Consider the following 26,607-nt stretch of genomic DNA (forward strand, 5'->3'; position numbering starts at 1 on the left):
AAAAGTTGTCTTGGATTTATTGGGAGCACTGGTTCTGTGGGGAGCCTAGTCGCATGCACCACGGGGCCCTAGAGCTAGCCCCAGCCCCACCAACTGCCCTAGCCCAGCCTGGCACTCATTCCATCCTGAAAGTGAGGCAGGACTCTGTCCTGGAGCCCCAGGCTTCTGAAGGTGCCACAGCCGGATCCAGCTGGGAGCAAGAGCTGACCAGTCCTCCAGAGCTACAGCTGGGTCCGGCTGGGAATCGGCCTGCTGGGTGGCCCCTGGCCAGGGTCCACAAGCTGTCTGTCCGTTGGGGGCCCAGTGTCAAGCACAGCCTCCCTCCTTGTTCAGCCTCCCACGCAGACTGCCTCCATCGGCACGGCTGGGCCGGGATCCTGTGGCCACTTGTGCAAGGCAGCATGCCCTACAGTGTCACCTGGGCCCAGTGTAGCCATATGGGTGCCGCAGCAGCAGGCTCTGGTGGCTGGGCAGCACGTGCGTGTGGTAGTGCTCCACCATGCTGCCCACACTGGTGAACAGGACTTCACCCTCCAGGTAGAACTTGGAGTCCTGCGGTGCCGGGAGAAGCAAGGTTAGCGGGCCCTGGCACCCACACCTGAGCCCATCTCTCCACCTACAGTCCCAACTGTAAAGTGGCGCCGTCAGCAATCACAGTGACAAAGTCTGACCTGTGCCCCTGAGCCACTCCCTACACCCCCAGAGACCCAACAGGGAGCCTGGATCTAGGCGCTTCAGCAAGGTGTAAATAAAGCCAGGGTGTAGGTCTGATCACCAGCCCCACTGGGGAGCCCTGGGCACAGGCAAGAGGGGAGGGGATGGGATCCGGGCTGCCTAATGCACCCCAGTGGGGAGCCACACCCAGGCCCTCTTGAGCCCATGTCCCAGTCCTAGGTCACCCCCAGCAGAGCCTGGTCCCTCACCTTCTCAAAGATGCGGTAGTTCCTCAGTTTGTTGGAGGACTCGTCCCACACGACTAACACCTACAAGGAAGGAAGCCTGAAGCAGAAGGCAAAGCCGAGAGGCTGCAGGGCCTAGCTTGGGGGCCCTGGGTCCAGGTACACCAGACTGCGTGGTGGGATCTTGGGCAAAGTGAGGGGGGCTGCAGGCCCTGCTGTGAGCAAGTGTGCCCTGAGTGGCAGGTGCCCAGAGCCACCTCTGACACCGGAGGGCACCGCTTGGCAAGGTCACACCTGCAGGGACCTGGGCGGTGCTGGCCCACCTGACCTCTGAGGACCCCCAGCCCTGCCTGTCACTGAGTCCTGGCACCCAGCCCCCGACACACTGAGGGCTCCCCATGTACAGGAAGCCTTTTACTCCTAAGGAGAGGGAGGCTGCTGAAGGCCAGGGGCTCACAGGCAGCCCAGCTACATGCTGAGGAGGCCGCACAGAGAGCAGAGAGCCACAGACTGCAGAGCCCACCTCCACCATGCCTCAGCTGTGTGCACAGCCCGGCCCCTACCTTGCCCGACTTGGTGGAGGAGTTCCGGATGCCATACAGCCCGTCCTGGGGCTCTCCCTGGGGGCTGGTGGCTTTGAACAGCCTGAAACCAAACAGCCAAGTGGATGTGAACCTGCTGGACACTCCAGGGTACTGGACCCACCACCCCAGGCCTCCTGCACCCCCCCCCCGAAAGAATGGGGAGAGGGTAGTCGGCCTACCCGGCTGCACCCTGGGCTGTGTGCCCAGCCGGCAACTGCCCACCAGCACGCCGGGGGCCAGAGAGGCAGGAGCTTATCCCCCGAGCCCCTCGGGCGCCAGGTGGCTGTATACTGACCTCTCCACTTCACAGGATTCCGTGGTGTTGATGAAGACCGAGTTGGGCAGCGGTACCTGAAAGGTCGCCGTGAGGTCAGCGCTGGTGCCCAGCTCCCACCCCCCCAGTGCTGCCACCCTGCACAGCCCAGCTGTCCTGCAGCCCCTCCTGCCCAGCTCCTGCCAGCCTTGCCTTCTCATAATCCTCATCCGAGTCCTCCTTGCTGGAGTCGGCCTGTGAGGGGTTCCGGGGCTTTTCAAAGGAGAAGCTCCTGAAACTCTGCCCGTCAGGTGGCGACCGCCTAGGGGCAAAGGAGAAGGCAGGACTACGTCTCCCTTGGCCGGGCGGACAGGCCACTCTCGCTCCTTATGCACGTGGCTACCGTAGGCTGGGCACAAGAATCCAGGCATCCGCAGGGCAATGGAGCCTTGAGCCTGGTGCCCACTGACCCAGAGGGGAGCAGGCTTGGGAACCCAAGCAGGGGACTGCCAGGGATGCTGGCAAGGGTCCTGAGCACTGGAACTCAGGCGTCACCATCTGTGGGACGACAGACACCTCTCAGCCACAGGGAGCAGACAGAAGTTGGCACAGGATGCAACCCAGCTCCAAGGGGCACCGCAGTAGGACCCTGCACCCTCCCAGGGTAGGGTGCTCTTCTCCATCAGGACTACTGCCCATGGGGGAGGCGGCGCCTGATGATGTCCCTTGGCATCTGCCAGAGCCAGGACTGGCAAAATGATAGCAGAGCCACCTTGTGAAGGACATGTGTGACACGGCAGCTCCTGGCTCTTTCCAGCAGTGGCAGGGGCTCAGAAATGTTGGAGGAACCCTGGTAGGAGTGACCAAGGGAATGGAGGACATCCTGGGTCCCGGGCATCAGCCTGCAGTAGAGCGGGAAGCCCAGATGGCCTGGGCTGAGTCACCGCTTCACACCACATTCCAGCCACTTGCTCCGGGGAAGGACACAAAGGCACCTTCAGGGCTCGAAGCTGAGACGTGGCCCTGGGCAGGGCCTGCAGACACAGCTGAGGCTGTCCCCTCTGCTTGCCCCTCATGGGTTCCAGGAGGCTGGCATCTCTGAGGCCACTGTGACCCTGTCCCTGTTCCACGGTCCTCTAGGCCAGACAGACATGCCACAGGGCAACCCTGGGCATCCCCATGCCCCTGAGGCAGGCTGGGATCACCAGAGACTCCTCCCACTATTTTGGGGCTCAGATGCCAGTGTGGGCAGCTGGCCACAGGCCCAAAAGCAGGCCTGTGGGGTCGCTGGGTGGGGAGGCGGGAACCACCGCATGCAGACTCACTGGAGATGGGGCAGCCGTGGTTTCTCTGGCCGGGGCAGCACTGCAGGCCGAGAAGTGGTGTCCGGGAAGGGCAGCTTCAGTGCGGGGGGCCTGGCGGCCACAGGGGACAGAAAAAGGCCAGGCTGGGCTGCCTCCCGCGGGGGCCCCTCTTCAGCTATCTTTGGGAACTTGGGCTTGTTGGCTGGCACAGGCGGGGCCTCAGAGGTAGGCAGCCCCCGAGGGGATAGGTGGAAGGACTTGAGCTTGTCACAGTTCCTGGAGGTGGCAGCAGCTGTGCTGGCACAGCTGGAGGTAGTGCTGGCCCCATGGCCAAGTGTCCAGGGCTCTGGGCTGGGGCTGGTGCCCTCTCGGAAGCACGGGGGTTTCCACGGGCTGGGCCCAGCAGGCAGGCTGCTGAGTGGGGGGTCACTCATCCTCCGGGAGGTGGTGGGCACCCTGAGGCCAGACTCGGCCCACCTTGGGCCCAGTGGGTCCCTCTTGGCATCCTCGATGGCTGCACTGGTGTCGGGGAGGCTACGCTTTGGGGGTGGGGGCGGCAGCAGTGGGCCTGAGCCCTTAGAATTGAAGGAGTGAGCTCGAGGCAGGTCAGAGAAGGCAGGCTTCCGGGCCGAGGGCACGGGGGGCGGCGGGTAGGCCGGAGGGTGAGTCAGGGGGTCTGTGGAGCACAGGGCACAGGGCGGTATCACCACCTCTGTGGGAACAGAAGGCCGCGGCCTGCTCACCTGAGCCCAGCCCCACCCCGCAGCCTACCACCTGGCCCTGCAGCCCCTTCAGTTCCCTAAAACCCAGGTGCCTGGTGGCGGCCACCTGGCTCCAGGGGTGGCTAAGCCAGGGTAGAGGAGAGTCAAGGGCCAGCCAGGAGCTTGCAGGGGGAAGAGGATGGCCAGGGTCTCTTCATAATAAGCTAAAATTGCTGTGAGACGTCCAGGCGACATTGCAGGGACGTGTAGGCGCAAGTCCAAGGTGAGGGGGAGAAGGGAGAAAGGAAGAGGAGGGGCAAGGTCCAGGCCAGGACCAGCAGGAGCTCAGGGACAGCCCGAGGGAACAGACCTGCAGCCTGCGAGGACTGGGTGGGCAGTGAGCAGCCGGGACACAGGCAAGGGCAGCGGGTGGAGAGCCCAGGGCTGGAGCACCTCGGGGCCAGGCCCCAGTGAGGAGCGAGACATGGAGGGAACAGAGGTCACTAGAGGAGCAGAGTGAGGGGCAGGACATAGGACAGACGTGCCTGGCACCACCCGTCACCCGCGGGTGACTGCCTGAGCTGTGGGTGGCAGCCATGAGGTAGCAGAGGCTCTGAACATTCATTGTTATTTTTTATCTATTTTAGTTTTTGCTTTTTTGGTGGTACTTGAGGTCGACCCCCACAGTCCTCACACTGAACCACATTCCCAGCCCTTTATATTTTTAATCTGAGATAGGGTCTTGCTGAGTTGCGGATCACCCAGACTAGGCTTGAGTGTGCAACCCCATGTCTCAGCCTCCCAGAGCGCTGGCATTACAGCAGGCACCACACCAGCTCCGAACCTCTTAATATGTGGGTCCTAGCAAGGAGACCAGGCCCCACACCTCCCACCCACCTGGAGACCCCGGGGCCCTGCCCCGCCTACCGTCCAGCTTCACAGGCTCCGGGGAGTCAGGCTCCAGGTACGACTCATCATCATCCTCATGCTCATAATCTGGGAAGAGGGAGGAAGCTGAGGCCCAATCGGGGGGCAGGGGCAGGGCTGGGGGTGGGGTGAGGTTAGGCCACAGGAACCGGCTATGGAGGTCAGTGGGGAGGCACTGTCCCTCTGCCTGGAGACAGAGTGGATGCAGCTACGCACGCTGTTCAGGTGGCAGCAGAGCAGGCGCCAGCCTCACCTTCGTTGTCTGTGGGATATTGGGAGAGGCTGATGTCCACGGGCCGCTCCACTGCACCGTAGAAGCTGTCTGTGTCCGAGCTGGAGTCACTGACACACAGGGAGGAGAAGGGCCAGCAGTGACTCAGGGCCTCGGCACTCGACACAGGACCGTCCCACAGACATGCACTCCACTCACAGGCACGCGCAGACGGGCACACAGCTTCACGTGCACATGCAGCAACAGATGGGCCTGGACTCACGTGTAGTCCAGGCTCTGGGGGCCACATGCCAGGGGTGCCCCACCTGGCCAGAGACCTCAGGACTGCGCCCACGCGTCGCCCTGCCACTGCCCAGATGTCTCAGGTGACTCAGAGCTGCCCCAGGCCACAAGCCTGGAGCGAGGTGAGTGTGCCTGTTTCCTGACTGCGAAAGGGGGACAGTTCACTACCCCCCACCACTCCTGAGGCTCTCTCGGGGCATCTCACGGGTGAGGCTGCCGAGGCCTCAGCTGAGCTGTGCAGTGAGGACCCCAAAGCCCTGGACTGCTCACAAGGGGGCTCTCCGTTGGGGGTTCAGAAATACATGTGACCTCCACATGGGAGCCCCCAAAGGGCAGCATGGGGACGGGGACAGGCAGGGCGGGAGTGGAGGGCAGGCACGCTCACGTGGGCTCACACACTTGAACAAGCTGACCTCCATGTGGGAGCCCCCAAAGGGCAGCACGGGGACGGGGACAGGCAGGGCAGGAGCGGAGGGCAGGCACGCTCACGTGGGTTCACACACTTGAATGAGCTGACCCCCGCACAGCTTACACAGGCAGGGCTCACAAACACACATGGGCTCCACACACAGCACACACTCCCATAGGCAAGGAACCTGCCTGGCACCCCAGAAAAGTCCTTCACCAGGGATTCTGGGCCATGTCCCCAGAGCTGGAGAGACACGCACTGGGCACCAGACCGCAGGAAGTACCACCAGCCAGTCACACCCCAGCCTACCTGGTGTCCAGAGGCAGCTCCTTCTTCTCATGGAAGTGGCCGATCTCCCGGCGCAGCAAGGCCATCCAACTCTGTGGTCAGCCAGGGTGCAGCGGACACACGCGGGACGAAGCAGGCACAGTGCTGTCAGGGCAGGACCTCCTCCACTCTCCTCCCTTCCCATCCCACAGTTCCACCCAGGTCAGGGGCCAGCCGTCTGGGACCAGCAAGGCTGTGTGGCTCTGGCACAGCCTGACCCCCTGGGCCACGCCCACTTCTCATCCACAGGCCTTTCCCTGGCAGCGTCCGAGTGGCTGCAGGTGCCTGAGGCTGTCCTACCCGGCTCTGGCTCACCTTGCGCTCGTCCTCTGAGGAGGCAGAGAAAAACCACGTGCGGTGCTTCTTGCTGATGTGGATGATCTTGAAGGGGAAGACGTTGTTGGACGTGGTCTCCTCAGCTGCCCGCATCACCCTGAGGGCACAAGGGTCACCTTCGGGTTCCTACTGTGAGGGGCAGCCTCACAGACCATCCCTAGCATTGCAGTGGGAGGGATGGGGGCTGATCTGGATGGTCCCTGCCGCCACTGCTGCTGCTGCTGCTGGGCCGAGTTCATGTGAGCTTGTACAGGCCTGAGGCTGGGTATCTGGGGCATGGGAGTGACTCCACAGGGAGCCCCAGAGCTACCATTAGGGAAGCCCATCTATTGTCCACAATGCCCTCAAGCCCCTTCCCTGCCTTTGCCAGAGCCCAGAGAAGGACCAGAGGCCTGCACAGGGCTGGCTTCTTGGCATGGCGCCCTCTACTGGTGGCCAGTGTGGACACCAGAGCCTGGAGTGGCAACTGACAGAATGAGCACCCAGGCCAGGCCTGTCCTGATGCTGTCGCTACTGGCCTCACAGGTAGGAGGGGCTCGGCCCTCCGTGGATGGGGAGGGCGCAGGGCTCAGCACCAGCACTGAACCCTGCTCCACAGGTCCTCAGTGCACGGGGCTCTGGCCTGGCCAGCCCCTTGGCCTGGAAGCCCTTGAGGGCTGCTCAATAGATAGTGCCAGCCCTGGCCCGTGGGCAAGGAGGACCTGGAGTGGGGAGACTGGGCAAGGCCTAGGCTGGTTCAGAGTCCTTGCAGAGTGGCTGTGGTGGGGAGGAGGAGGAGAGATGCACAAGTTGGACCACAGGTAAGCGAGACCTGGCATGGGGCAGAAACTGAGGCCATCACAGAGGCTCAGTGAACAGGGGCATCAGAAAAGCCAAGACAACCCTCGGGTAGGCAGGGTGGGCACAGCCACCTGGGCTGAGGGCCACTCACCGGTTATAGCCATTGAGCGAGAAGGCGCCCTGTGGGGAGGCGGATGTGCTGCTCTTGAAGTAGTAGACGCAGCGCTTGTGGATGATTACGAAGCGCAGTGGCCCTGGGGATGGTGGGTGGTCGGCTGAGCCAAGGACCTGACTGGCACGCTGGCCACTCTGGGGAAACGAGCTCTTGGGTCCCTGTGAGGAAGGCCAAGGAGGGCCGAGGCAGGCCTGGCCCTGTGCTGAAAGGTTACAGGCTCTTTCCTCCCAGGCTGCTGAGCCAGTGCCATCAGCCCCAACACCACCCAGCCAGGCAGTCACACCAAACATGAAGCTCAGACCTGAGCAGCCCTCCCTGAAGGCTCCCTGTGTAATCAGTGCCCACACAAATGCTGGGCAACCTGGGCACCCCCACTGTGCAGGGCTAGGGCGTCCTGGGCGGCACACCTGTGGCCACCACAAAGGTGGACAAGGCCTGGTGCTGTGCCTCAGGCACCCTCTCCTCTGACCTGCTGTCCCCACACCCAGTGGACTCCTGGCTTGGCACATGATCTCCCCATGTGCTGGGTGACCACCCAGTATGAGCACTAACATCATTCTGTCCCAGGTCCAGCTGCACCACCCTGGGCCCTGCCACACCCGAGGCACCACCCTCCAGAGAAGAAAGGGAAACTGAGGGCCACCACAGGAGGAAGCAGAGATGTGCCCCTGCCCAAGGAGCTGCAGCACAATGGGACCTGGGTTTGGGTCCCCTGCCCACCCCTGGTGGTACCTGTGACCTGGGACTCACATTTGAGCAGCTGCAACTGGGTGCCCCCCTTCTTGTGCAGGTAGCCAGCCTTGGCCACACCCCCAGGCATGGTCAGCAGGTTCTGGGCACCGATGGCCTTCATGGGGACTGGCCAGTGCATCTCCTCAGCTGCCATGAAGCTGCAGTGGGAGCAAGAGCAGGCTCAGCAGGCTGGGACATCCAGGGCACTGCCATGCTCCAGCCTGTCACAGCATTGAGAGGAGGGAACACTTTCTGGAGACCCACAGGGACAGGGCCACTGGCCTGGCAGACGGGCCTGGCTCCCTTGGACTGATCCCGGTGCTGCAGCTTTGTCACTTTATCACCACTCGTCCACGGCACACACGAACGGCCCATGGAGCACTGGGGTACAGTAACAATGAAGCCCCCATGTGGGTGAATCAGGCCTAATGTCAGATGGTCCCTCAAGGTGGCCTGCCCCAGACAGGAAGCCAGGTGGGCTGCCCAGAGGTGGTAGCTTTTGCCTCAGTCCTACACCGGCCAGCATGCAGAGTCCCTGAGTCTCCGCGTCCCCGCTGCTGTGAGGCGCCTGCACTTCCAGTCACATCTGGGGTCTTCCCTACTGTGCTGTGTCCTGGCCCAGGAGTGGGCCAGCCTGCAGCCAGCGTCTCTGAGGCGGAGCAGCGGGGCGGACCCGAAGGCCCAAGCGCCCAAGGTTCTGGCAGATCCAGCTCCAGCCCGGGACAAGGAAGAGTCTCTCTACAACGCCCGATCGCAGGCTGCGCCAGGGACGTCCTCCGCCAGATCCCTCCGCACACAAAGCCCGCCTTAGAGAGGAACACCGGAGGGGCAGGGGCTCCGACACCAGCCACTTCCCGTGCCCCGCCAGCCCGGGCAGGGGGACCCTGTCTAGCGTCCTCGGGGTCTGCGCCCGCGACGCAGCCCTGCCTGGCGCACAGCCCCCAGACCCAGGGCCCACGCCCGCCTTTGTTCCCACAGCCCGCCTGGGGGCCGTGACTCTGGGTCCCGGGTAACGATCCTGCGGCTCGGAGCTGACCCCGGGGCTCGGGGGCGTGGGCTCTGGGATCTGGTTTGGTGAAGCAGGCTGGCCACCCAGGGGCCAAAGCCGGGGTCCCCCTCCTGCACCCTGGGTCAGTCTCCACACTCACGGCGTCCATGTGGCAGGCGCCGGCTTCCGGGGAGCGGCGAGCGCCCTCGTCCCCCTCGAACAGCGACACGGTGTGGGTTCCTGGCCCCCGGCGGCCACCTCAGCGCCCTCCCGGCAGGCCCAGCTCCGCGGCCGGGACCCCGCGCCCGCCATACCGCTTTCCCGGGACCCTGGGCCGGCTCCGCCCTTGGGCAGGTGAGGGACCCGCCCACCACGTCAGCCGGTGCCGCCCCTCGGGCCTCGGTTCCTTCAAGCCTTTTGGAAGATGGGAAGCCCACGTCTAGGAGAGTAGCTCCGAGCCAAGGAAGCACGGATGCTGTTGAGGCATCCCAAGGACACCCCAAAACCTGTGATCCTTCCAGAAGCCGGGATGACCCGGCTCTACCGCCCCGCCCTCCCCAGACTCAAAATCACCCTGTAAACTGGCAGTACCCTGGGTATGTGCCACCTTGCCAGTGTCACCCCAGTCCCCCAAAGAGTCAGGGCCTGGGCACATGCGTCCCCAGTCAGCTCCCAGCCTCCTGCCTCCTCCCTCTCTTGCCCCAAGGCTCCCACCGTTCACACTGGGGCCTCCTGCCCTGCCCTGCCTGCGCGTGTGCAGCAGTCTCCCCATCCCAGACTCAAACCACAGGTCCCCTGCCCTCTCCCTCACCGCCGGGCATCTCTCTCCAGGCCTCCCCCCTCAGCTATCCTGCCTGTCTCCTACGTGGTCCCCAGGGAATGGCTCCTCCACCCTCCCAGCCTCTCCCACCCAGCCATCTTCCCTCAGCCCCTGGACTCCTCATGGCCCAGCTGTCACCCAGGCCCCACAAGAATCTGCCCCCCATCCACTGTTTGCAGCACCCCATTGCAACTGTAGCCCCCACAAAGTCTTCCAGTAAGCAGAAGACCAGCACCACCCCACCCCACACCAGGAAGACAGTGCAAGACAGGAAAACACTGGAACCACATTTCTTACCTTAGTGACCCGTGCACACCCACATGTATAGCAGCACCACTCACAACAGTTACATCGTGGAAGTGGCCTGTGTGCACTGGAGGGTGAACGGGCAAAGAAAGCGTGGTGTTTACCCTGCTGTCTGTAGGAAAGTGGGTGCAGCTTGAGGCCACAACGTTGCGGGCGCTAATACCGCAAGGTTTCTCCTGGATGAGAAGCCCAAAGAATAAGTGAAGAGCAAAACAGGAGGTAGGCAACGGGAGGTAGGGAGATAGGTCTTTCTGGAATAGCAAGGAGACCGTGAGACAGCGCAGGGAGTGAGGAGGGCAAAACGGACGTAAGAATGAATGCATGTGCAGGAGTGTGGCCACCGCATCCTAGGCTCACTGCAGGCTGTTTACGCCATGCTGAGGACAGTTATCCCCCAGTCAACAAGGCTTGGTGACCACGCTTCCACTGAGACTTCTGCCACCCTTCAGCCTGGCTCCTGACAGCCACCTCTCGCGGTCCTGTCTCAAGCCCGGTCCCTGGTGGAGCCACAACCCTTTCTCACTGCACTCTCCCCCGCAAGCCACACCTTGACCCTTGCCTCTCTCACAGCACCCTTGTGCTTGGGCCCTGCAAAGCCCCCTCGGCCTGTACCAGGGCGTCCGTCTTGTCCCAGGGTCGGGCGGTCCTCTGCAGGTTTGTTCTGAAATACACCTGTCCCATGAGCTCGCCCCTCAGTGTCCCCTAATGCTGTGCACCTGTTCTAATGCCCCCAGTGAGGTGGCACTGAGCTGCGCACATGTACCAATAAAAGCAAAATTTAAAAAAACTCTTTGGTGGAGATAGACAACTCTCCTCAGCAGAAGTCCAGCCCTGAATCCAGCAGCACAGAGGAAGGGTTCTCCATGTCCTTTCTCCACCTCCATCCTTATCCCCGGGATTAACCCCAGCAACTCAAGGTCGATTTAATATTCAAATTCAACTAATGTCATTCATTGCATTGATAAAATACAAACAAGACCTACATCAACCTCCCAAGAGGCGCAGAGAAGGCATCTGACCAGTTCCCATGATCTTTCCCAAGAGTAGCACATGACACCCAGAAGAGAGCTTCCCTACCCAAGAGGGGTGCCTGTGACCATTCCAGCTCACCTGGCCCCTCAGCCCCACACTGGAGGCACAGGTCACATACTCAGGTGGGAAAAGGAAAGTACCTGGCCTAGAAAGGAAGAAAGGATGGAATAAGGAAAGGGAATATTCGCAGATCTGCTTTTTTGTTTTTGTTTGCAGTACTGGTTACTGAACCCAGGGTCTCTGCACTGAGCTATGTCTACAGACCTTTTGTGATTTTTATTTTGAGACAGGTTTCATTAAAATCAATTGCCCAGGTTGGACTTGAACTAGTAATTACCCTGCCTCAGCCTCCCAGAGTGTGTATACCTATACCCAGCTTAGATGATTTTATGCAGAGAAAATTCCACAGAATCCACTAAAAAATTCTTAGAACTCACACATGTGTGGGACAAGGCCGAGAATCTGAGACCCAGTGCAGGCTGGCTCAGCATCCGCTCAGGCAGCCCCTCTCCCAGGTGGTCCCCATAGCTTCAGAGTCCTGGGTCCCTGCATGCATGTACCATGCGACCCGCCACCCTCTGTGGGAAGAGGAAGATGCTCAGGGAGCGCTGCCTCACCCCGGGGGGGGGGGGGTCAGGACTTCCTCCCCTGGGAATGTCCCTCCAATGGAGCGCCAGATGTCACAGCCCTGTCCTGGGGATGGGCATCTGGGGGAGCCCCGCCTGGTGTCCCACAGTAGAGGGTGAGTCAGACCGGGGCCTGCCCAGAGCCCAGTGCCAGGCCAGGCTGAAGTGGAAAGAGGAAGAGGTACAGAGTTGAGGGCAGCCCCGGCCATGATGACCATGCAACTTGGGGACGTGCACGCAGCTCTCAGATGCCAGCTGTGCAGGTGCTGCTGGGAAGGCCGTGGGAGCCTCGGAGTGCTGACTGCCAGCCCCCCTGCTGTCTCCCCACAGGGCCAGGGCACCCGGCACTGGGACCTGGTGGCTCAGTTCCACCCATTCATCCTGGAGACCCCTGAAGTTCTCCCCACTAGCTTGCTGGGTCACACTCATCCACGGCAGGAGGAGACTGGCAGGGCACAGTGGAGACCTAGTCCTGCTCCTGCGACAGACGGCCTCACAGAGTCCACTCCTGAGAGTTCAAACACCTTGGGTGGGGGGCTAAGCACTCCAGCAAGTCAGGGGTGCAAGGTCAGGACTCCCTGCCTGACTCGCTGTGCAGCGTGGCCCTTTCCTGCAGCTGGGGGGCTGCAGCCTGGACAGGACCAGTGTCGGGGTCTGAGGCTGGGGTTACTACAGGGTTCCATGAGCCATTTCAAGATACAAGTGACGCGTGTGTGTCACTTGACAGTTGTGTGTGTTTGTGTGCATGCCACTGGGGAGGCAGCATGCCTGGGACCCCCGTGTCCATTCCCCTCACCATCTCTCAGAGTGTATGCTGTTGGCTTAGGTGACCCTGGCTCCCAGACACAGCCTCATGGGTCCCACCCACTACCTGCGGGTTCTGTGGCTTTGGCCACTAGGGCCCCTGAGCCTGGAAGGATCTGTGGTCCTCACCACAAGGTGCACCCACGATACCCACAGGAAAGAGCAGGACTCGCATGCACATGCTGGTGTGAAGAGGCAGGCAGGCTCCACACCCCTCTGACCCCTGCAGGCTTGGCCCGGGCTGTGGTGGGGGCCAGCTCCCGGGTGGCCAGTGTCAGGGACTCAGGCCCCAGGGTCGGGGCTGGGGCTGTGTGCACAGCTCAGGCTCCGAGGTCACTCGCGAATGCTCATGTACCCCCATGCTCAGACACACCGCCTCATCCGCACTCCTCACACATTCACACATGGATACTTGTTCACACGCTCTGAGTTCTCACGTCCACACATCAACTTGCACTTACATTCATTCGCTCAGACTCGTACCAGTGTACACGAGAGCGCACAGGCAGGGATGTGAATTCATGCCCTCATACACACACACACACATGCACCCACACACTCACTGCCTGAGCTCCACAGGTGACAGGACTGCTTGCGTGGTCCCCAGAACCTCTCTCTGGACCTCAGGCCTGGTGAGATCTGGGCTTCACCTATGTTTCAGACAAGAGCCCTGGGAGGGTGGACGCAGGACCTGGCACCCTGGTGCTCCCCACAGCCTGGCTCTGTGCCCTTCAGGACCCCCCAGTTCAGCACCCCAAACAACCAACCAGCCATCCCCACGTGCTGCTGAGGTCCCCACAAGCTGAGAAGCTGAGCCTCCCCAAGCCAGACATCAAGTATCTGGTGACGTACCTGTCACCCTGCCCCCGCCTGGCCCACCACTTCCCTCCTGGCACACAGTGGTAGGCTGCTGTGGATGAGCCAGCCAGGTGCCCCCACAGGGCCTTGCAGCTGCCCCTCACATCCTCCCCTCTGTTTCCTCCCATCCTTCCTCTTCCCAGAACTGTTCTCTGTGAGAATTAAAACTAAAATCTCCTAGTAAGGCCCAGTGACACTGGACATGGTGGTGCATACCTGTACTTCCACCACTCTGGAAGGCTGAGGCAAGAGCATCTCAAGTTTAAGCCCATCGTGGGCAACTTAACGACTTGGTAAGACCTTTTCTCAAAATAAAAAGGGCTAGAAATGTAGCTCAGTGCAAAGATGCAGGGCAGAGAAATAAAAAATAAAAAAAGCCCAGTGACAAGCCAGGAGAGTGGCCCCACTGGGGCTGGGGAAGATGGCCAGCCTGAGTTGCACGAGGACAGCCGCCAGCCAGCAGGTCTGGAAGCCTGGGAGGTTCCCTGCTCCTGGGCAGGTCCAGAGCACAGCCCTTCCGTACGGAATCAGAACGCCACCTAGCTCCCTCCGTCCCCAGCACAGACCACAGACCCAGGGACTTGGGTGGGGCGCATACACAGTATCCAGACCCCAAGGCCCCCCAGCAGGACATTGGCGGCATCTGGACCCACTCCACTGGGCACGCCGAGCTGGAGCCCTCTCCCCACAGGCTCTCCTCCTCCCAGGCCTCGGCCCTGCCCGGGAGCCCCGCAGCCTCCACCCTTTCCTTTGCCCAGCTGACCTGACGGTGCTGCTCCAGCACATGGCTCTCTGGCCCAAGAGCCTGCTGGGGGGTGAAGTCCCGGGGCCCAGTGAGGTCATGGGCTAGGGGCCCTGGACACAGCCTGCAGCGCACATCCCCCGAAGGAGGCTGGGGCTCCGACCACCTCAGCCGCTGCTCAGCTTGTGCCACTGGGCTCAGTCCTGTTGCAGCTCTAGCCTGTGGCCACCAGGGCTTCCTCCCCAGTGGGGCTTCCTGTTAGTAGCTCTCTGTCTGCCCAAAGAGCAGCACTTCCTCCCTTCCACCCCCGAGGTCCCGGAAGCCAGCTGGGGCCAACGGCTGCCTCTTCCCAGGGTGCTGAGCCTGCGGGTTTTGGGCGAACACCCCTGCTCCTGACACTTACAGCTCTGGCTGGGGCTCTGGGGCCAGCTCCCCACCCCAGGAAGCTCCTTCCTCCCCACCCCTCCCCAGTCACCTCTGTGTGCTTAGGTTTGTACCAGCAAACCCCAAATCTCCCCAGGCCTAGGGCCCAGCACAGAACCACCGCTGACACCCATGCTGAGGGCTCCTCCTGCCCCAGCACACTCCTTCCCCTGGGGATGTGGCTGCCTGCTCTGCCCTCTGAGCCACACAGACAACCGAGCCTCTTGCACAGGGGATCTGTGGTTCCAGGTGGCCAACTCTGTGGCCTCTGACCCTGAGAGCACGGTTGCAGGCTGCCTCCCAGCCCTCCGTGTGTCCCGGCGCTTGCCAGCCCTGTGACATCCAGCTTGCTGGAAAGCACACTGCTCTGGACAGCAACCCCGGCCCTTGCTCTGGCCCCAGGCAGAACTCAGGCCCTAAGCTGCTGTGCCCACTAAGCCCAGCACCCTACCCAGCTAGGCCCTGCCAGGAGGCTGGAGACAGGGACTGAAGTCCACACCTGTCATCTCTGCCTCGCCTTCCTTCCCCAGCAAGGACAGTGCCTGGGGAGGAGGCGGCTGGGAAAAGGAGGGCTTGAGGGTGGCAGAGGCCACACACCACGGGCCCTGGGCACTGCAGGGCCTTTTCACCCACCAGGTGCCCCAGCCATGCAGTGCCAACTCCATCTCTGCCTGTGGTTCCTATCTTATGGCCCTACACACTACCCCATTGCTGGCTGTTGGGGAACCCCACCACAGGGCTGGTGTTGGGGCCCTGCCCCAGCCCTGCCAAGAGCTCTGCGGCACCCAGAAGCTGTGGGCCCCGGGCCAAGTATATGATGCCTTCTTGGGGTGGGCACTGGCATTGCATTCCCCAGCCTGTGCCAGGCTCAATGCCCAGGGGCCGTCAGTGGCAGGCCATGCCTTCAGCACAAGGCTGGGCACCAGCGGCAGGTAGACAGGCAGGCAGGCAGGCGGGCGACATGGAGGGGCATCACTGGAGGCCTCTTCCCTCTAAGAGCAGGGGTACCTGGGGGTGGCTCAGAGGAGAGATTGCCCAGGAACCGCGGGCTCTGGCACAGGAGCTGGGCCCTGTGGGTTCTGGGCCTGGAGAGGGGCCTGGGATGGGAGAAGGGGGAAGAGTCTGCCAAACACAGGCTGGGGAGTGTCACCATGGGGACAGCCTGGGGTGAGCTGCAGGAGGCAGCCAGAACAGGACTCCTGGAACCCACCTGGCAGCCAGTCTTGAGGACGAGCCCCCTTCCTGCACACCAGGAGTGTGGACGAGGCTCAGGCCCAGGCAGAAGCCGGACCAACCTGCCCGTCCCACCAGTGTCCTCATGCATAGTCAGGCCCAGGTGGAGCTGGCAGGGCAGGACCTCCTATGACAAGGTAGGGCTCACAGTATAGAGGAAAGGAATGGCTGCACAGGGTCCCCAGCTGGCCTTTCCAAACCACAGCTTTGGGGCCCTGAGGCTGATGTGTGCCCTGTGCAGGCCCCTTGGCTCTGAGTCTCAGTTTCTCCCTGTGCCTGCCACATACCTCCCCTCCCTCACCAAACAACACTGCCATTCCTGTTCCTGAACACAGAACATTCAGAACCCTGCCCCATGGTGGTGACTTGGTGACCCTCATGTGGCTCTGGTAACAATGGCAATGAGCCCTCTTTATCCCAGCAAGGAGATTTGGATAGCTGGTGTGTAGCTGAGATCACTAGTATTGGGCACCCTTGTCCTTCTCCATCCTCCCTTGCCTGGACTGGTGCCTCAGCAGCCAGATTCAGCTGCCAGCCCCATGCTCCCCTGAGCTCAGGGACAGGGCACTTACCAGGCTGAGTGGTGGCCAGAGGGGCTTGCGGGTCAGCCTGCAAGAGAGAGTCTTCACCTCGGGACCAGGCCCAAGCCTGCCCAGCACGCAGCACCCCCAGCCCAGAGGCGCTATCTGCAGTGGGAACTGCAGGCCCTGCCCTGGCACAGAGGGCCTCACAGCCCCCTCCTCGCCCCCACTCACGGCTGCAGAGCCCGTCCAGCTGTCCCCTGCACTCCAGCAGATGGAGAGTCAGACAGGAAGGCGCTCCCTCAGCCCACGGCCAGGGAGGTGTGTCCTGGAACCGGCACCGACCTCCTGGCACTCAGGCCCCCACAGCCAGCCTGACACTGCCAGCTAGCAGGAGGAGTACCTGGGGCACTAGGTGTGCAGGCTGGGGTCCTTCAGGCTCTGGAGGGCTCTGAGCCAGGGGAGGCTGAGGCACCCACGGGGAGAAGCACAAGCCCTTGGACCAGGGCGAATGCAGCAGCTCTGTCCAGGGGGCTCACGTCTGCTCTGCAGCTGAGCTGATCAGCACCCAATGCTGTGCGATGAGGAAAGGCTTAGGGGACGATGGACCCTGGTCCTGGACAGAGGGCGGGTGCCCTAGTGGGCAGGGCCCTGATTAGGGCCACCAGGTATAGCAGCATGAAAGAGAAGCCCCTAAAAGTCATGGCCATGTCCGGAGCCCCTCGGAGGTGGTTGCACTGAGGCCGTCATCCTGCGCCAAGCAAGTGGGTCCTGAAGGTACTGACAGAGGGCGTTGGGTGTAGTGGCTCATGGTATAACCTCAGGGCTCTGGGAGGGTAAGGAGGATTGTGAGTTTCAGGCCAGTCTGAACAACTTAGTCAGACCCTGTCTCAAAATAAAAAAATAGGGTCTGGGCTCAATCCCTAGCCTGGCAGAGCAGGAGACCAGAAAACACTGCACAGCCGGAGAAGGCCATCTACATAGTGGTACCCAAATGATAGGCCTTGGGCCCAGGTCGCCACTGGTGGCCGTCGCCCCTCCATACACACACAGTGGACCAACAAGGAGGGTCCTCCACAGAGCCCCAAAGCATGTGCTGACACCTTGGCTCAGCACCTGTGGCCTCCAGGGCAGAGAAAGTTGCCTTGGCTGTTTCCAACCCATGTGTCTGACTGGCTGTGGCAGCCCAGGAAGCTAGCCTGAGTGGCTTCCCACGCTCGCGCCCCAGGACGTGGCCTGCTTGGCCAGGTCCGACATGCTTCCCGGTGGCGGTCACAGGGGCTGACTCTGATGTGCAGCTGGGCAGGCCCCTCCCTCCCTGGGTGTGCACAGCCCCCAGAGGCCTCACTCTGCACTTCTCGTCCCAATGCCCGGGGTCACCGCCAGCCCGGCCGGGCACAGCTGCCCCACACCTGCCGGGCTCACCCATCCTGCAAGACCAGCTGACCGCTTCCACTGGACCCAAATCTCCACCCTCCCCTCCCCGGGCCTCGGCTGCCTCATTCCTACTGGTTCCTCCTGCCTCTGCATCTGAGAACCACCCAGCCTCTCATCACAGAATCTTTATACCCAGGCACAGCCCTGCCTCCTAGTGGCACCTCATGTGTCCCCAGCACTCCCCATGAGCCGGGGGCCCACTGAATCTCCAGGGCCCTAAAGGATGATCAGATGGAAGATGACTGTCCATGACAGGCCACCCCTAGGGTGGCGAGAGCCAGTCCACCTCCCTAAACCTGGGGCTCCCAACGTAACTAAGCTCATTAGACCTGCACGAAGGAAGCCAAAGGACTGATGTCCAGCAGGCTGCAGCTACCTCATGTCCACAACTTGGGACTGCTGAAGGGTGAGGAGGCCTCCGGATAGGACTGGCCGGGCTATGCACTGCAAAACAGAGAAAGGATGATGCAGAGGCATTGGCCAGTGTCCCTGGAAGGCACAGTGCTAGGGCTGAGAGGCCCAGGGCCTAAGCATGGCTCAGAGTTGAGGCATAGGCCATCCCTGTCACTCCTGCCTCAGGGGCAAAGAAGCCAACGGCAGCGCAGGGTCCACAAGTAGGCCCGGCTCAGCCCGCACCAGGGCAGGGGTAGGTAAGGTGTCTTGCTCCGGGACACTGTCCCCAGAGAAGCCTCACCAAGTCCTGGAGTCCCTGGATGCCCACCAGGCCCTCCTCTTGCAGAGGCCCAACCCTCATACTTAGTGTGGAGCTCTAGCCAGGTCAGGAGGGACAGTGCCTTGGCTGCTGCAAGGGACTGGGGAAGCCAGGGTCAGCCTGGAGCCAGTGAGGTGGGGATGGCGGGGCAATCTCTGGTCCCAGGGCTCAGCCTGCAAAAACAGCTGTCCCGGGATTCACACTCGAGTTCACCACAAACACTGACAGTAGCCACCTCTCAACCTGGGTGCTGCCGTGGGCCTTGCTCAATACGGCCACAGGGCACCTGATACCTCAGGCTCAGCAGGTTCTGAGTTGCCCCCGAGACTGGTGCTCAGCCTTGCCGGACCCACCAGCTCCCTCAGAAAAAGATGCTCCACCCTCAGACCACGGTGGCAGATCTAACCATGGTTAGACCCCCCAGACTGGGGGGGGCACTCCAGCCTCAGTTTTCCCTCTGAGAAGGAGGAGCCCTCGGGTTGTGGGGGCAGGCTAACTCCAGGAACAACTGTTTACCATGACCACCCCTGAAGATGTCCTGGGGGCAACCGCGATCCGAGTCCTGGATAGGTCCCCTCACCTCTGTGCCAGCTCCTCTGGTCTCCATGCCTTCGCCCCTGCAGCATCCTCTGCCCAGGCGCACCTACCCCTCTTTTGCTCTTGGCCCTTTCCCAGCCTACCCTGTGCCCTCCTCACTCCTCGCCTCCCTGGCATCAGTTCTTGGGGACAGAGACCTTTGTGCCCATCCCTGCTCATCCTCAGAGCCTGAAATGCCCAGCATGAAATGGGCACAGGTTTGTTCACCCTGCAGCATAAGCAGACCCTGTCCATACCCAGTAATGGGCACCTTCTTCCCCACAGTGCCCAGGCATGGCTGGTCAGATAAATGAAATCAAACCTCCATCCCTGAGTGCTTCACCACTTCATCCCTGGATACCCAGGTTTGTATGCAGGGCGCCAGCCTCGGTGTCCTCATCCACACCGTGAGGACAGGAGTGGTAACCAAGTCGGAGCCTCCTCAGCCTCCAGGGCCCAAGGGATGTGGGTAAGCATGAAATCTTTGGACACATTTGTCAGGACCAAGAGCACAGGTGGCTTCCCCCAAGGTCAGCCTGAAGCTGACCCTGACTGGACAAGGGACCCACACAGGGCAGGATGTCCCCAAGCCCAGCTACCAGTCCATCTCTCCCTTCCCAGCAGCCGAGGGGCAGAAGCTGCCACCACCAGCCCTTCCTGGGGCCATCCCTCCTGCACACACCATGGGTGCCCAGCAGCCTTCGGCCACCAGCTGTCAAGGAAGCAGCGACCTCTGACTCACGTCCTTGTGATGTCGTGGCCCAGCCACAACCATGTGCACATGCAGCTTGCGTCCCTGGAGCAGCGCATCCACGAGTGAGCCGGGTGAGGGCTGGCAGGTAGAGGTGCTCAGATAGAGGGACAGGCACGCGTCTGCAGATACCAGGACCGTGGCCGGGCTGTCACAGCCACCAGGCAATCAGTGGCCTTGATTTCTGTTGTCTCCTTTCCTCGTGGCTTCTGTGCTCATGGTGGCACCCCTGGGCCACACGAAGCCAAGCAGCTCCTGGGGTCCGTACGTGCTTAGCCTGGCATCTCACAGCATCTCGCCCACATGTGCTCCCAGTTCAGCAGGCTGCGGTGGGTCCCGGTCCCCTCACCTGTCCGTCTGACAGAGCTGCATCCCTGTCCCCTGTGCCGGGCCATTTCACTCTGCTTTTATCCCCAGCCTTCCTTCAGCCTTCTTTTCTTTTTCTTCCTTTAGTGATTTTTTTTAAAGATAGTATTTCAGAGGGCTGGTGAGATAGCTCAGCGGACTGAAGCGCCTACTTAGGCAAGCTCATGCAAGCACAGGGACCGCGGTTGGATCCCCGGCACACCACATGCCGCACCAGGCCTGCCCCCAGGGTGGGCTGAGCTGGCCAAAGTCCTGGTGTAGCGGCGCATGCCTGTAATCTCAGAGATGGGGAGGCTAAAAAACAGGAGGACCACTATGAGTCTGAGCTTTGTGGTGAGACCCTGTAACAACCAAATATATATATATATAAAAAAAAAAAAAGAGTATTCCCTAAGTTGACCAAACTGGCCGTGAATGCAAGGCCTTACATCATCTTCCTGCCTCAGCCTCCAGAAAAGCTGGGACCACAGGCATGCACCAACGAGCCTGGCCACTCCTTAGTAAATTTTAGCCTGGCCACAGGATTTGTGCATTTTGCCCTCTTGCTGGTTCCTTCCTGGAGAGTCACCTATAGGCCACCAGAGGGACCTGAGGTGATGATCCCGCCCCTAAGCCCCATGGGGGGGGGCCCTGCCCACCCCAGGGCGGGGCCTCTAGCTGGACAGAAGCAAGGAGAAGGGGGAGGGGCAAAGGAGGCATGGGCAGACCACGCTAGGGAACCGAGAGCAGCCTGTTCCTCCTCCAGACCTGGGCGCAGACACAGTGACTTAGGGGGCCCGCTGCAGGGGCCGCCTGGATGCTCCCAGAAGCCTCTCACCACCCCTGTTCAGAGGCCCAGGGGGGACCAGGGTCTGGGCAGGAGGGGCGTGCAGAGGGCAGCTCCTCAGCCCTGGGCTGCCCTCTGCAGGGCTGCCCCCACTCTGTGCTGCCTTCTCCCTGGACACCGCAGCAGCGAGCCTGAGCTGAAACTTGGGCTCCAGCCCTCCCACAGGCCCACCACGCTGCCACTGTTCACACTGCCACAGCCCTGCCATGCCGCCCCACTGCAGACTCACCTGCCCGAGACCCATTCAGGGCGCCCCAAGTTCCCCTGATCCCTAAGGCCAGGCCAGTGACAATGCCCTCCAATCCCCAGGCAGCATCTGGTGGGGCTCCTGCAGCCGACACTCCCTTGGCTCCTGGGTTGGGCTGCCAGGCCCGGCCCCTCCTCAGAGGGGCAGGCTACCCAGCAGGGGCCCCTGCCACCTTGGCCTCAGCTCCCTTGGGAGGCCTCCATCCTGTTGGCCAGCTGTGTCATCCCTTGCTGCCCCATCTATGCTCAGCCCACCTGGGACACACAGGGTGAGGCGGCCTCGGAGTCAGCAGAGCTCAGCACCAGGCTCCTGGCAGGAGTTTCAGACAGCAGTTCCCCATGGGAACTTTAGGGACAGCCCTACCCTCAACTCCAGGAGCCTGCCACCAGCAGACAGAAAAACCAGCAAAGAAACAGGGATGGAGGGCAGGGACCAGGCTGCAGCAGGTAAACCACCAGTGTTCAAGGCCACCCCAACCTCACCATATCCCTCCCTGCCTGTCTCCAAAGGCCTCTGCAGCCCTGTCTCTCTCCTGGTCTCAGGGCCTCCCTGTAACCCTGCACTGTGGCTTCTCCCCATCCAGCTCCATGGTGGCAGGGGAGGGGACATGGGTGTTTCCAGACCCACATGAGCTCTGGAAACACCCCAGCTGCTGCTGGCCCTCTTCCTCCTCCCAGCCCAGGAAGCCCATGAGGGGCATCTGCCGGGCACCTCACACTCCGTGCTGGCAGCCTGCCTCTTGGTGGACTAGACCTTGGCCTGGAGTGGCCCAGCCCTGAACAGCTGCCCACTTAGGAACCGTGGCATCCGGCAGAACCCCTGGGGTAGGGCCAAGGGGCCAGTAGGGGCAGAGTGAGCCTTCCTCAACCATCTTCCTCCCTCCACTGCTTCCTGTCCCCGAGTGGGCACAGCCATTACCAGCCACAGCAGTTGACTGTCCTGGTGACATCCTCCAGTAATGGAAAGTCTGCTGTCATACTCTCCGAGCCCCTCAGCTGGCTCCCAGCAAGCTGTTTTAGTCCTGCTCTTGCGCACTACCCCAGAGCCTCCTGCCCCTCTGGCTCCACCCTGGATGAGCCCCAAGCCCTGTGTGGCCAGGAGCCAGTGCAGACCAAGGGCCCCAGCCTGCAGTGCTGGGCACAGGTTGGCAGGGTGAGGTCTCGGAGCAGCACTCCCTGCCCCAGGCAGGATACAGACAGGACTACGTAGGTGGAGAGGGATGGAACCCAAAGAGCAGGTGACCAGTGGGGTAGAGTCCTGACCCGAGATTGGTACACTGTGGGGGACACATGTCCAGCTGCAGACTGACTCTATCCCTGGGTGTCACTCACTCTGGTCAGCAGGGAAGCCACACAGTAGTTCTCAAGCGGGTCCCTGCTACACAGCCCACCTCCCACCCTCATATTCCCCATGCAGCTAGACTTCCTGTGTGTGAGAGACACTGGCCCAGAGCAGTCATCTGAGCCTGGCCAGCCCCAGGGGGTCATTTCTGTGCTCCTACAGGTTTCAAGCTACAGAAGTGATGGCCCCATGCCCAGGGGACCCATCCTTTGCCCTGCTGCACTCAACACACCCAGTGGACCACCACCCTGCCTGTAAGGCTCAACCTCCAACACTCCCTGCCCAGCCCCCGGAGGGTCAGCACCCATCCCCGTCCTCTCAGGGTTCCAGAGCCTGCTTTCCTTCTACTGGGACCCACCTTAGGTGCCAGCTTCTTGGACAGACTCCAATTCTGGCCCTGGCACACCTTTCAGGAGAGCAGGCCCAGAAAAGGCAATGCTGTGGCTTTGGGTATAGTCGCCCAGGTGGCCTGGGAGTTCCATTTCCCACTGGGCCTCATTTTTCCAATCTGTACGGCTGGTTACAGACATTACCGAGCCTGGGTCCAGAGTGGACAGGTCCCTGTCTCGGCTGGCAGCCAGACCTGACAGGACAGGGTGGAGAAGGGACCCTTGAGCTAGGCCAAGGCTGGAGCCGCAGCACAATGGCCTGCTGGGATGTGCTGGGAAATTGCAAAGTGGGCAGCTGGCTTTCAAGAGGGCAGCATGGTTGCCCCCGACATCAGAGGAGAGTTAAACACGGTGGTGAGAGCAGCACCCAGCATTGAGGAGCCCAGCCAAGCCCACCAGGGCCACCTGCTTCGGGACAGCAGGGGGTGCCCAGCTCCTCCCAAGGCTTGGTGTTCAGCTATACTGTGTGCCCTGGGGTAGGGGGATGGGGGCACACAGGTCACCATGCCCACTGCCCACAGGCTGGGCTGGGGGCTTGGAGGAAGCACGCCACTCGGCAGAGGCTGGGGGCAGCAGCTTCCTAAAGCGGGGTTCACCCAGCACCGCCAAAGTCCACCCAGCCTTCGAGGCTCCCAGACCAGTCCTGACCTCTTCCTCTCTCTTGGCTGGGGGCAGCAGAGTGAGGGCCATGGCCTCAGCGGTCCTCTGCACCTGGCTTGGGACAGGGCAAGGCCCCAGGGACAGCCCAGAGCGTGGAGACACAGGGCCCTCTACTGCCACGGAACTGTGTTGCGAGATTGCAACACCCCTCCGCCCAGGCAAGAGGAACTCCACAAAATGGGGCTGCCAGCCCAGGAAGGGTCAAGGGCCAGGATGCCCAGTGCAAGCCTGGACACAGTCTCCAGGGCTCTCCTAGGAGGCGTTCCTGTCCTGACCGTCCCATGATGTGGACCCGATTGAACCCCATTGCACAAGAGGCCCTGCTGCCCAAATGTGGGCTGCTGCCCAGGCCGAGAACACAGCGGCCCAGGAAGCTGACTCAGTCCCACCAGCAAGAGCACAGCCCTCGCCTTGGCCAGCACCTTGCCAGCCTGGCAGGCCCAGGCCAGACCCTGCCTCCCCCCTGGGCTGGAGTAGGCCAGCGCCTGCCCCACCCTGCAGAAGTTCAGCAGGTCTAATAAACATCTGATTCATGAGGAAAGAAGGGCACTGCTAGGAATCAGACTGGGCTGCAGGGAATTCAGGTGTGGATGGCAGGAGGTGCCCGTTGACTTTCCTGGGCCACTGCCCCAGGGGGCCAGGCCCTACCATCCAGGAGAGTAACTGGCAAGGCTGATCCAACATAACTGGCCCAGCCATGGCCACCCATGTAGGCCTTGGTCAGCGATCCAGTGGGGCAGGGGACCACACCAGAAGCCTTGGAGCTAGGACCCCAGAAATCATAGCATGTGGGGAAGAGCAGGAGGATGGGGGAGCCAGCTGGGCACCTGGGGCCCCGCCCCAAGAGCCCTGCCACCTCAAGCACTATGCAGCCCCTGGCCCCAAACCCAGCCACTCCTGAGCTGCCTCTGGGGCTTATGGGATTGTGTGTGGGGTGGGGGGAGCTGGCCCTGAGTCCAGGTCCTGTGGTATGGCTAAGGGCTACCATCACCCAGTTTTACAGAACAGAAAGTAAGGGTTGAGAGGTGTCAGCCCTGGGCCACAACCATGTCACTCTGCAGCTTCTTGTCTGCCCTTAGCCTTCATGGGACTACCTCCACACCTGGACCACAAGGAGCCCCAAAGGCCAATGGGGAGAGGCCCCACCCTGGCAGTCTCCAGGCCCTGCCAAGGCAGCCACGGGCCACTCTGGTCACTCAGCACCACCTTGTCCCTGTTTCTGTGGTGGTCTACACCAGCTCAGAGACAATGCCTCCTCTCTGCAAACTTCCCCTCTCTGCCCAGGCTGCCTAGTGCCAGCCAAGCTACCCGGGGTTACCACAGAGCCATTGGCTGACAGCCAGTGAAAGACAGGCAGGGGCTGCCACAGACACCCATGGTGTTCTCCAGGACAGAGCTCAGGAGGTGCCAAGATGTCCCCATAGCTGGCCACTGCTGATGGGCTCGAGCCCCTGCCTGTGGGACGACACTGGTGGGAACTGGGAGGCCTGGCTGGCCTGTCCCCTCCACATGGCCAAGCAGAGCTGGCCCCAGTGCTGCCCAGCCAGGACACAGCAGCCCTGAGAACCACAAAATGCTGCCAGTAGCCCCAGGTCACTCAAAGCCACCCCGAGGTGGAAAGTGGCTTGCAGTCCTCTGCTTACACAGGAGTCAGGAGCCAGCCGAACCCCAGCCTGACCCCTGCTCTCCCTGATACCCTTCTGCCCCCATGGGTGCCATTGTCCCGAAGGTCCCTGGCTCCCCATCTGCAGGCCTGCATGTGTGTGTCCACCTGAGATAGAGGGGCTGACTCAGCACCCATGTCTTCTGTCTGTGTAAACAGGAAGGGCCAGGGCAGCCAGGAGCCCCCTTCTTCCTTGCTCAGGCCCCCCTCTCTGGGGGACCGATCCTTGTCCTTGTAGGCCAGGGATAGCCCCAAAGTCCAGGGCCCTGTCAGCACACCTCCTGCCAGATGGCCCTGGATGGGGCCATTGACCAGTCCATGTGGTCAGCCCCTGCCAGGACATGCCCCAAACAGGACCAAGGGCCCGAAAAGGAATGGGGCAGTGAAGGGAACTCCCCTGTCCCTGTGTCCCTGGCTCTGCTGGGTATCTAGCAGAGGCAGGAGCCCAGTCCCTGCTTGGTTCTGTGGGCCAGAGCCAGCCAGGACAAGGCTGCCCTGTGGCATGGAGCCTGTGCAGAGCTGACCAGATCCAATGTCCTGCCCCAGCCCTGGACACAGCCCCTCAGCCTTGCCTTAGCTGCTGGGTACACAGCCACCTACTGCGTCACCATCCTCTTGAGAGCAAGTGACACTTGCTGAGTCCCTCCAGGCTGCATAGCTGAGCAGTCGCCCACCAGGTAACCCAGCCTTCCCCACGGAGCACTAGCCACTGGTCAAGGCCACCTTGAGGTACAGTTGCCACAGCGAGGAGTGGAGTTTTCAGGGTCCCTCAAGGTGGCCGAGGTGGCTGCAGGATCAGGTCGAGAGCAGCAGGAGGCTGCGCTACTAGGTCAGGGACCCGCGCGGTCCCCACCCCGACTCATTCTCGCGTCCCTCCACCGTCCTCCGGGACTCCTCAGACCCTCAAGCTACCAGTCACTCACATCCCAGTGTGAGTCATTACAAACAGGTGGATCATAAAGTCAGTGTCACAGAAAGAGTTGGGAACACATTTCCCGCCTGGTCCTTCCTGGGTGAGTCGCGGCCCCGAGCGGCGGCGGGAAGAGAGAAGGTCATGGGGCGCGGACCGGCGCAGCCACCAGCCCTAGGCTCTGGCTACCGCGCTCCCCACACGCCCCCGCCGCAGCCCCACGACGGATACCTCGCGACACCCCCCCACGACCCGGAGCGGCAGGCACCGCGCCCTACCTGCCGCACCGTGCTCCGGCCGGCGGGCCCGATCCCGGCTGTGGCTCCGACCTCCGCGGCGCAATCGTCAGCCTTCTGCCCCCGCATCCCCCGCCCCGCCCTCCCGCCCGCGCTCGGGACTCTAGACTCCCAAAGCCCCACCCAAACAAGGCCCCGC

General features: G+C 61.9%; 2 protein-coding genes across 5 annotated transcripts in view; one reads left to right on the forward strand and one right to left on the reverse strand.

The window, feature by feature from the left end:
* Positions 1 to 26,534, reverse strand: Sh3bp2 (SH3 domain binding protein 2). Of its 4 annotated transcripts, none has more exons than XM_023700085.1 (13): positions 26,451 to 26,534; positions 7,960 to 8,099; positions 7,186 to 7,288; positions 6,234 to 6,351; positions 5,901 to 5,971; positions 4,922 to 5,010; positions 4,669 to 4,737; positions 3,062 to 3,716; positions 1,950 to 2,058; positions 1,779 to 1,834; positions 1,463 to 1,544; positions 924 to 983; positions 1 to 552 (listed from the first exon to the last, which is right to left on the reverse strand). In XM_023700085.1, the coding sequence occupies exons 2-13, from the start codon at positions 8,093 to 8,095 to the stop codon at positions 415 to 417; spliced, it is 1,686 nt and encodes a 561-aa protein (XP_023555853.1). In that variant the 5' UTR covers positions 8,096 to 8,099; positions 26,451 to 26,534; the 3' UTR covers positions 1 to 414. The 4 variants fall into 4 exon arrangements, with proteins under 4 accessions (XP_023555853.1, XP_023555858.1, XP_004624661.1 ...); XM_023700090.1 differs by having other exon boundaries at positions 26,460 to 26,523; XM_004624604.2 differs by lacking the exon at positions 26,451 to 26,534 and adding an exon at positions 9,090 to 9,241.
* Tnip2 (TNFAIP3 interacting protein 2) overlaps positions 26,317 to 26,607 on the forward strand; it is a 19,975-nt gene continuing 19,684 nt past the window's right edge. Inside the window, exon 1 of the mRNA XM_023724087.1 lies at positions 26,317 to 26,516. Within this exon, the coding sequence (XP_023579855.1) occupies positions 26,317 to 26,516 (200 nt within the window). The remainder of the gene's footprint in view (positions 26,517 to 26,607) is intronic.

The sequence above is a fragment of the Octodon degus genome, unplaced genomic scaffold (genome assembly GCF_000260255.1).
Source record: "Octodon degus isolate 3935 unplaced genomic scaffold, OctDeg1.0 scaffold00006, whole genome shotgun sequence".
In the NCBI taxonomy this organism is placed as follows: domain Eukaryota; kingdom Metazoa; phylum Chordata; class Mammalia; order Rodentia; family Octodontidae; genus Octodon; species Octodon degus.

Excerpts from the sequence above, each read along its gene's own strand:
- Sh3bp2 (XM_004624604.2), bottom strand. The coding sequence starts at position 9,241 with ATGGCGGGCGCGGGGTCCCGGCCGCGGAGCTGGGCCTGCCGGGAGGGC. Across the intron at positions 5,011-5,900 it reads GAGCTGCCTCTGGACACCAG|TGACTCCAGCTCGGACACAG; the intron begins GTAGGCTGGGGT and ends CCTGTGTGTCAG. Across the intron at positions 3,717-4,668 it reads GGAGCCTGTGAAGCTGGACG|ACCCCCTGACTCACCCTCCG; the intron begins GTAGGCGGGGCA and ends TGTGCTCCACAG.